This window comes from Trachymyrmex cornetzi, unplaced genomic scaffold, assembly GCF_001594075.2.
Source record: "Trachymyrmex cornetzi isolate Tcor2-1 unplaced genomic scaffold, Tcor1.1 scaffold392, whole genome shotgun sequence".
Lineage (NCBI taxonomy): Eukaryota > Metazoa > Arthropoda > Insecta > Hymenoptera > Formicidae > Trachymyrmex > Trachymyrmex cornetzi.
Genome location: NW_017298663.1, coordinates 456474 through 467061, shown reverse-complemented (window position 1 = coordinate 467061; position 10588 = coordinate 456474). Strand labels below are relative to the sequence as shown.

At 39.9% G+C, this 10588-nt stretch overlaps 2 protein-coding genes across 3 annotated transcripts in view; one reads left to right on the top strand and one right to left on the bottom strand.

Annotated features, from left to right (window-relative positions):
* Window positions 1–1626: 1626 nt before the first annotated feature.
* Su(H) (recombining binding protein suppressor of hairless) lies at window positions 1627–7982 on the top strand. Of its 2 annotated transcripts, none has more exons than XM_018512025.1 (2): window positions 1627–1853; window positions 4291–7982. In XM_018512025.1, exon 2 carries the CDS (start codon window positions 4402–4404, stop codon window positions 5929–5931), a length of 1530 nt encoding a protein of 509 aa, XP_018367527.1. In that variant the 5' UTR covers window positions 1627–1853; window positions 4291–4401; the 3' UTR covers window positions 5932–7982. The 2 variants fall into 2 exon arrangements, with proteins under 2 accessions (XP_018367527.1, XP_018367528.1); XM_018512026.1 differs by lacking the exon at window positions 1627–1853 and adding an exon at window positions 1865–1921.
* Window positions 7983–8913: 931 nt separating this feature from the next.
* ck (unconventional myosin-VIIa ck) overlaps window positions 8914–10588 on the bottom strand; it is a 21587-nt gene continuing 19912 nt past the window's right edge. Inside the window, exons 23-27 of the mRNA XM_018512005.1 lie at window positions 10279–10407; window positions 10081–10177; window positions 9901–9998; window positions 9652–9821; window positions 8914–9475 (exon numbers count right to left, since the gene is read on the bottom strand). Of these exons, the coding sequence (XP_018367507.1) occupies window positions 9269–9475; window positions 9652–9821; window positions 9901–9998; window positions 10081–10177; window positions 10279–10407 (701 nt within the window). The 3' untranslated portion in view covers window positions 8914–9268. The remainder of the gene's footprint in view (window positions 9476–9651; window positions 9822–9900; window positions 9999–10080; window positions 10178–10278; window positions 10408–10588) is intronic.

Sequence of the window (10588 nt, the reverse complement as noted above, 5' to 3'; positions counted from 1 at the left end):
TTTTCTGTGACTGAATTATAGTATACTTTTGGAACTTAAAATGAGACAGGTATAAAATAAAGTGCGACTGTCTAGTGATGGGAATAAAACACAGACCTTTAATGTATCTATATCTATTTTTTCTCGTTATACGCACATATTGCACGTCTCCTGTAGTGTTATTACAGTGTTACATATACACACATTTATATATATGTAATACAGGCATACGCGTAGGCACGCATGTATATGTCTCATATAGGCGCGATATATATGATATATATGTGTATATGTGTGCGTGTGTGCGTGTGGTGTGTGTGTACATACATATATATATCGTATCGTCATCATCGCAAAAGTGGAGTGAGGTAGAGGCCACCCACTCTTTCCCACAGCAGGTTTTTCCCACGCCCCCCAGGATAACCCCAACATCCTTTTGCGGCAGCAATTCCGTGGGGGCGCCGCTACGTGGGGAGAGAGGGGAATGGATGGAAACGACGGGAGAGAAGCGGCGCGCGTCAGGTGGAGGGAGGCAGGGAGCTGGAGGCGCTCGGGTCGACCGGGCCATTGTACAAACAATAGAATCTGCAGCATCAGTGACGTACTGCGTGGCTGCCGTGTGTGTGTCGTTAAGTATTGTAGGCGATTTAAAAAAAGAGAGTGTCATCGCGATTAAGGGGGGAGAGAGAGAGAGAGAGAGAGTGAGTGAGTGAGAATGAGAGAGTGTGTATACATCATCAAATCGAGCGGTTATATATCGCAGAACGGAACTATGATCTAGAAAGCGATGTCGGGGATGATGTACTAAGCAATCGATCTCATTATTAGTTAGACGGGTATACAGGACTCGTACAATTAAATTATGAATTTTGCTCATTTTATTCACATCTGATCGATGGGGCTCGTCGATTTAATATTTAATACAACTCGATTCGCGTGCGCGAGTAAGAGACGTTTGAATTCGTCGCGCACGAGATAAAGTAAGGTAAGCTCTCTCTCAAAATTGTTGCGCGGTTGAAATTTCAAACGTCAGCGATGTTCGCGCGCAAATTTCATACATCGGAGTGAACATTGTCGCGTATCGTCCGACAGCTCCGACTACTCCGGAGAACGCGAGGTCTCCTGCACACACAGTCGCCTGCACCACTGCATCGCGGTGCATTTGTTTTCAATTTGTCGAGAGCACGAAGCCTCCCCCCCCTCTCCTTTGCTCGCCACGTTCATAATACAGCCACGCGCGCGATACGTCGCGAGCAGTCGCGAGTCGCGAGGCAATACTCTCCACTGACAGTACTGACGTTGCTAACATTGCTGTTGGCCTCCGAACACTTGCAAGTTAGTTATCCGTCTGCAGTCGCGGGTTAAGGGTGATCGCGTCGTGTTAGCCGATTTCATTCGCCTCATACATTATTTTATACTATTGTAAAAGGAAGGCACGCCGTTTTCCCCCCGATTCGAATTTAATTCAAGTTACGCGCGTAATTCAAGTTACCACGCGCATCGCGCCACGCTGCCATAGACGCTGCCGTGTTTTGTCAACCGCGGTTGGTAGAACTGTTCGGAAAATTCGGAAAGTGAACAGGTGTTTTTTGAATGGATTAGGGCGGGAGGGGGCGAGGGGGAGGTGGGGGAGAGAGAGAGAGAAAGTGTGCGTGTGTGCGTGTGTGGACGAAAGAGAAGTAGAGAACGCGGAAGGAAGGATTCGCCGCGGCCGCGCCGTGGTGAACAGCAGTGGTGAACAATCGCTACAAATCGCCGCAAATCGCCGGGACTTGGCAGCCCAAGTCGCGCTCCTAACTGCTCCGGATGATCGATAGCACGGAGGATGCACGCGGGTACGCGGTTATTCTCGACGCCCGGCCAAGAATGAAGAGGTAAGTTGAGCCGGAAAAAATTTAACCTGTTCGCCAAATCGTAACCGTAACCTCGCTCGCGTCGAAAGGTAAATAAACAAAATACCTGGCTTTCTCGCACATGTCACAACTCGATCGCGTTCCCTCGCGGCCATCAATCGATCCTGCTTTCATAACCCTTCAGCTACGACATCGCCTGACAATCCTGACATTGCCGAGCCGAGGGAACGGACCTTATTGTGTCTTTCTCGCGATCGGAATGTTCGGAATGTCCAAGAGACACCACCTCTTATTTTCCCTTTCCTTCGGCAACCACTGAAAAGTGCTTCTTGCTTCACACACTTTTCATTTTCGCTCCATTTTCATAATCTAGACTCTCTTCCACTTTGCACGCGAGAGAGTCTACACTACTACACGCAGCCTGCATGAATTGAAAATAGAACACGGTATCACATTTTTCGTTGCATTTCGTGTGCATTTTGACAGTGCAATTATAACTAATCCGATATATATATATATATATTTAAATAAGGGTAAGGAAACGTAACGTGAGGGATTACAACGATGAATCAAGGTACATTTTATTATATTCTACTATTTATATCGTGCAATGTAACTTGGGATTAAATTTGCCGAGTATTTTTCCTGCTGAATAATACATTTGCATTTATATTCTTTTAGTATTTAATCAGACACTATTGTAGACTTGGATTACGTCATTAGGCAAATTCTATGATTTTCATTACGATTATCTTAATTAAGCGAGATGGTACTCGACAGATACTTTTCTCTTTCACACTCTGGCATGATCATAGCTCGCGTCCAATTTGCAAGACTAATTTATCAACTTTTGCTACTTTATATTACTCTATTCTGTCGTTCAACATTGTATATTGTGCACTATAGATCATAGCATTAACAGGATGTTGATAAGTGGATATAGCAGAATAAGAACAGATTATAACAGTTATTATATAATTTGGTGAGAAACTATACATATGTATACGATATCATATGAACCAACAATATCACTGTAAAGTACAATTACATTCTGATCTATGTTCTCAATGAGAAATTATTTCTATTGGTCAAAGCCAAAAATGATTATTAGCTCCTGTAGATTAGAGTTGCGTTACTGTGGAGTATAATTCGATGTAGCAAGTCCATATGACTGAATTCATTTAGAAGGAGACATAAACGATTATAATAGTTTAATGTAAATTAACTTTAATTAATTTTGATTCAACTCACTCTTCATTTTAATTGTTCTATTTCGTAGAATTCTTCTACACGAATTAGAAAAAGTTGAAGAGTCAATTGAATTGAGATTAAAGTTAATCTACGTTGGCGGAACAGACACAAGTGCTTCTCAAAGAGCAGTATATATACATATATATAACATGTAAAACTTGTAAAAAGCATGAATGTATGTATAGAGAGCATTTTTATCAAAAGTTTATTTTTAAAGAAGACAGAAAAGAAGGGGCTTAAAAAAGAAGTAGTATAATAATCCATAAGGTAGGTGATTAATAAAATTGTAAAATTGTTTTCTACACTCGTATACTTGATTCGTAGCGTCGATTTCGTATAATTAATGTAACTTTTGTATAACGAGGTAAAAATTATGCTATTAATTGTGATGTGTACGTTTTTTCCCAGTGTATAAACATAAACTCTACCTGTATAGTCACAATGGATAGAAGCGCTTTTAATTCATGCAGGAAAAATGAGTCCGGCTTGGTTCTCACGACGTGCGTGCATGTACGTCTGTATACGTTGTTTCCTCTTTCCTGTGCCAAGACCAGCAATTCTTGATAGCTCGTTTGAAGAAAGATATCTCGAGTTAATTACGTCTTGTCCCCAGTAAAAAGCAAAAATCTTTCTCACGCTAAAGCTTCAAACGAGCGGACATTTGTATGCAGTTTGGTATATGCTTAATCGCGCGAATGACTAACGGTGACGCTACTGTACGAATACATTATCACGTATTTAAAGTCACGATATCGTCTACTTCTACATATAGTTTTTACACATCTTTATAATTTTACGCACCCGCGCGCGCCACACTTATTGTTTTACACACACACACACACACGCACAACATACATGTAAAGAGACATGATTAATCAAGTGTGCTATTCTGTCCGCACTATTTTTAATTTAAAGCGCTACCTCTCTTTGTTCACTCACTGCGACCGCTATTTTCACCGAGTTACATTTCTTACACGATTTCGACTAATTTCGCTTATTTTTCAATACTAATTTTAATTATCTCTAATTCTTTATCAACATACCACGCTACACGCTATTATTGCACTTTTTTTCTACGAAATTATGGTAAACTCACAACCAATTGCATTGGCAACTGATTTTTTATGTACATATATACGTTATATTATAATTATAATTTTGCTTATATTTATATCGTATGTCACTCAGATAATTTAATTCATCGTAGGTAAAAGATCGCTTGGGAAGGCACGCTTGAAAGATGAAGATATAAATCGATGTCAACGACGACAATTTTGTTATTTCGTTTCGCACGAGAGTCGAATCTGGACTTTTAAATATGCCACACCAATTTGGACTGCCAACGATGGCACATGGTATGCAATCTCCGCCCTCGCCGACCTCGGTCATGTCCGTTTATCCTCGATTCGGCTCCGGCATCTACAGGGCCGATCACCAGGACCAGCGACTTACCCGGGAGGCGATGGAACGTTATCTACGCGACCGTAGCGACATGGTGATTGTAATCCTACATGCCAAGGTTGCGCAAAAATCATATGGGAATGAGAAACGTTTCTTCTGCCCACCACCCTGTATCTATCTATTTGGCGATGGTTGGAGGATGCGTCAGGAGCAAATGTTGCGCGAAGGCGAGAGCGAGCAAAGCGCTCAGCTATGCGCTTTCATCGGCATTGGTAATTCAGATCAGGACATGCAACAACTGGATTTGAACAACGGCAAACAGTACTGCGCGGCAAAGACCCTTTACATCTCTGATTCGGACAAGCGCAAGCACTTTATGCTCTCTGTCAAAATGTTTTATGGCAGTGGCCACGACATCGGCGTGTTTCACAGCAAACGTATCAAGGTCATCTCGAAGCCGTCCAAGAAGAAACAGTCTTTGAAAAACGCAGATCTGTGCATTGCCAGTGGCACGAAAGTGGCGCTCTTCAATCGACTGCGATCGCAGACGGTTAGTACGCGCTACCTTCACGTGGAGAATGGCAATTTTCACGCGAGCTCGACGCAATGGGGTGCGTTTACCATCCATCTCTTGGACGATAACGAGAGCGAGTCGGAAGAGTTTCAAGTGCGCGACGGTTACGTCCACTACGGCAGCACCGTGAAACTGGTATGCTCTGTCACAGGAATGGCTCTGCCGCGACTGGTGATTCGCAAGGTAGATAAACAAATGGCCAGTCTGGAGGCGGACGATCCTGTATCGCAGTTGCACAAGTGTGCCTTTTATATGAAGGACACGGATCATATGTACCTGTGCCTGTCGCAGGAGCGTATAATACAATTTCAGGCTACGCCTTGCCCAAAGGAAGCAAACAAGGAGATGATCAACGACGGCGCCTGCTGGACCATCATTAGCACCGACAAGGCAGAATATCAATTCTTTGAGGGTATGGGCCCGGTACGGTCACCGGTGACGCCGGTACCACTGGTCCACAGCCTACATCTCAACGGCGGCGGCGACGTGGCGATGCTCGAGCTGACGGGCGACAATTTCACGCCAAACCTGCAAGTCTGGTTTGGCGACGTGGAGGCCGAGACTATGTACAGATGCCAAGAGAGCATGCTTTGCGTCGTACCGGACATCTCGCTGTTCCGTGGCGAGTGGCTCTGGGTACGTCAGCCGACGCAAGTGCCGGTCTCTCTCGTACGCAACGATGGCATCATTTACGCGACTGGTCTAACTTTTACGTATACGCCCGAGCCAGGACCGCGTCCGCACTGTCCGCCCGCCGACGAGATTATGCGAGCGCCACGTGCCATGCACAATCAAGCCAGTATACCGCCTGCCGCGATGCCCGCCGATGTGCCCTGGAACACTCATGGACAGCCACCGCAATCGGGTCTCTGATGTCTCCTAGAAAACCGTCATAACGCGAACCAAAGTTTACGATATACTAATGATACGGATGGTGTAACGCCCACTGTCGTGTCTCACAACGACGACGATCGCGACGACGATCACAATGACGACGATGACGACGATGACGACGACGACGACGACGACAACGACGACAACGACACAAGTGAGAGCGATGATGATTGCTCGTATCTGACGAAAGATTTATTTCTCGAAATCAATGGTGATACGGCGCGATGCGGTGCGAACTTGGACAATACGAAAACGTAGCGTATCGCTCAATGCATCCGACGTGATGCGACGACGATGAGGCGCGTCGAATTTTGCGCGCGCTAGAAATCGTGGAACTAGACTTGCAACTTGTTAAGATACAGATTTACAGAGATAATAATTTATCATAGCAATCCTATAGGTTTAACGGCTTACGCTAGCGTGTATAGACTGAGTCGCGAGTATACGATGATGGATAATAGAATTTTTGGGAAAAGCAAACGAAATTATAATATTTCATTTACATGATAAAAGTTTTGATCGTTTCTATGATGTCTCCTATAGGGAAACATTTTCCTTGTAATTTCCTCCTCATCTCATCTAGCACTTTAAGAAAGATACAAAACTATCAAACGATTAGTAACGTTAATGACGAGTAATAGGGGTAACACAGTCTTGGTCTATACATCCGCATATCGGTCACCGAACGATGGTTGTGCTTTTAACATTGTATTTGTTACGAAAGAAGCTGTCGCTGCGCTTGGAATTCGGTATAACGGATCTCGAAGTTTTACAACTGGGCGTTTGCTACATTGTTACGATCGTATCATAAATTCTAATTTTTTTAAATACGTCAGTTTTATTCGTTTTATCTTATCAACAGAATATTATTTCGTAAAAAAAAAAGAAAAAAACAGATTTACAAGAACGATCGAGAACTTGTACCGAAATCCGAGCGTTGCTTCGCGTGAATGGTCTATCCTGTACAAAGTTAGATAGGGACAAGGTACGTGATGTATTTTTGAACCCGCGCACGACGGCCTCGGCATTTGGTACATTTGTAAATTCATATACGCGCGATGTCCATAGTTTCTTCATTATTTATTAGGAGATGCATATACTTTCATTGAATGAAAACGTGCGTGAATCGGCGCTGATTGTGAAAACGATCAGAGATTGATAGAGTCAGTAGATGGTGTGCGTGCATGCGTGTGCGCGCGCACACGCGTTATTGTATGTATATAGTATCTTAATGTACGTACAGCACTTATTGTGATTACAATTATGTGAATCCCGGTGTAACAATTGCGTTAAATGTTTTAGAGATGCTCGCGTAAAATTAATTTTTGATTATCCAACTTTCATAAATAAAATAAAATGTAGACAAAACGAAACAAATTCCTTTAGCATTAGATACTTATATGGCATATTGCACATATTTTTACGTATTTTTCTTTATAAAAAATATGAATATCGGAAATCACAATGTTCGAACGAGTGGATGGATCTTTAAATTACATTGTGCATGAATGGTGCGTTCGGGGTGCTACCAAAACTATTGCATTATTATATACTTATTTCACGTCTAATGAACGATAAAGCTAGAATGACAATAGTGATGACAGCATATTCCCCGAACGCTTATATCTGAAGACTTGTATTCATAATACTTGAGGTTTTTTGTAAATAGATCGAGCATCTTCTGTATTATAATTTGGAGCGTTTTTTAAGGATTTTTCGTAAAAAAGATGATTTAAAGATTATATTTATGTGCTTTATTGTAGTTATATCGATAAGTACAATGAAGACGCATATAAAATTTTATGCTCCTACACATTTAGAATAAACAGAAAGTTTATATTACATGATGTTTATTAAGTTCCTGATTGAATTCCCGATTCCAAAACTAATGTTGGGACTTCTTTGCGAACATCGTATACAGATGCACATACGTATTATCGATAGTCACGTGAATCTTTTTTACTCAGATTCTTCGAATTTGGAATTAATTCAGTTGTGTTTGAAATTTAATATGAAAGTGGAGAAATTTAATACTTTTCATTTAACAAATATTGACAAATTTTAATAAATAAATTTGCAAGTAATTAAAAAAAAATTCCTTCCAAGCAAACGCGACGCTTTCAATCATTAATGTGTGCAATATGTATACATACTCGGATCCTTTACCTTATTTTTTTTCACGGAAGATAATCGAAACACCGTCATCTTCGGGAGGAAGTGAGATAGTATCGCCTTGGGAATGTGTTCCCGAAGAGATCTGTGTTGGAAAGGGGGAACGTTGGTATATATACATTCCATGGGAATTTACCCACGATTAACGCTTGTACTTTGCGCGTGGAAAGTATGGTCGTCTTTATTCACAATTATAAAAACGAATTAATAGTAATTATACTCTTGCGCGAGGCGTTCATTTCGAAATTATATTCTGTAGACTGTAGAGCAAGGCAAATTTGGAGAAACTTTTTGTTCTACGGATACATCGCGTTATTTTGCCCGTATCTTTGCGAGAATTCGTGGTTTCTCAAAATTCGACTTATGCCACATGTACTTAATAATAAATTCACTGGACGGATAATATGTTTTAAGCATTCGTCATTGGAATGATCAGCAGTAGATTCGCAAAACTATTGCGAATACGAATTAAGCATAGCCGCTATATTATGCTCGTGTCACGCACGTACGTAGAGTGCGTGAATAATTGCTGGAGATAATAATACGAATTTTAGTTACAGAATCTACCAATGATATTTACGATACAATAAAGGGAATAATTATATTTTATACAAAGCGATAAAAAATTCCTAATCATAAGTAAATCATGTACAAATCTATCAGCTACAACTTGTGTACATATATAAATTGTTATTTCTCTTGTATAGATTATCATGAATTATAAATTAACAGGTAGATATGGAAATAATATCAATCCTATCTATATCTATATTTTATTATATATATATATATATGTATAAATTGTAGCATCAATATGATTCTAAAGTTATCTCCACAACAATTTCACGTCGTGTACAATATGAAATAAATGAACAATATGATAGACAAATGTATTAAATACATAAAATGTGAATTTAAGTTATGTTTCATCAGTCAGATAGAAATAAATCCATCGAATGATGAAACGATACTGTCGACAGAATCATCAATAATATACTTAAATTAATACGCAATTGTGTGCTCGTAAACAATGAAATTGGGAAATTCATGTGCAATTTTAACGTCAGCACCTTGTAAGATATATTTGCACATTTAGTCACGCTATGGAATGTATATTTCAATTGTACATACGTTACTTTTGTTGCTATTTGATTCGTATCGTGCGTTGCTTGTTCATGTTCGTGAGCATTAATGAAATGTAGGAGGTCAAGAGATCGTCCATCTTGTAACCCAATGAAGTTTCGCATAAAAGTTTTGAGCCGCGCACAAGGTTTCCTATCGTCATATGGAAGTAGGTATTGCCAGATGACCAATTGGAGATTCTTGTAAAGGGATGGGTGATGAGTATGTCCTGTATATATAAATAAATTGTATGTTAGATTATTGATAGCGTCTAACATGGTAAAACATAGTTGAAAAACTAAAAAATTAATAATATTTATAACTCTGTATGTACATTTATAATACTTATTTGTAACTCTACATATACATTTTTCAGTGAAAAAGAAAATAACGTATCTTGATTACCTTTGATTGAGGATGTATGAGGCTCACACCGTGTTTGTTGATGGCGATTAATAACAGTTCGGGATAATTTGGTTCCGTGCTCTGTTTTACTTCGAAGAACGCGGAGCCGAACGTCGGCCATCGATATACGATTTTCAAAAATGTAATTTTCGCGTCTTCTGGACTCATGCCTGGGATTTTAATATCTTGATTAAAAATTTAAATTTTTTTCATGCATACGAATCTTCATCGTTTGTACTTTTTACTTACCAGCATCTTGATTATAGGCAGCGATTATCGATCTCTTCCAATCGTTGGCACTCTGTATCTTTATTAAATCACCTGGTATCAGTTCTCTTAGCATTTGTCTGAAATAAAAAAAGAGTTCTCTTGTTATTTGTAATGTCTGTCCTTTGCAAAACTGCAAATAATGTGTCGAAAAATACTTACGGAATTGCTTGTAATTCTTGTTTGCTCTCGCCGAATCGTACTCTATATACCAAGGCCGCTAATCTTGATGCTTCTTCTTTTGTACATTTGTGATAGCCTATACATATTTGCAGATAATGATATAATACGATGCACCATTTATTATTATGTAGAACGCGTGTATCGCCAGAATTAAACAATTTCATGACTATTACTTACCTCTCAGTAATTTGGGAAGTTCTTGATGAAAATGGAAAATCAAATCGGCATTTCTATCTTTACCAGGAACTGTATTTGTCCAAAGCTTCTTCATGAAGAAGACTTGATATGTAAACTGTGGTGACACTCCTAGATAATATACATAATACTAATATAAAAATGTTTAATGTAAAAATATATGCGTCCAAACATATGAATATCATATATGAATAGAAATTTTAACAATTAGAGTTCCTCTCTCTATTTCCTCGTTGCAACTGTATCTGATACTACGTTTTAATTGTGACGTGTTAAGGGCGGGGGGGGGGGG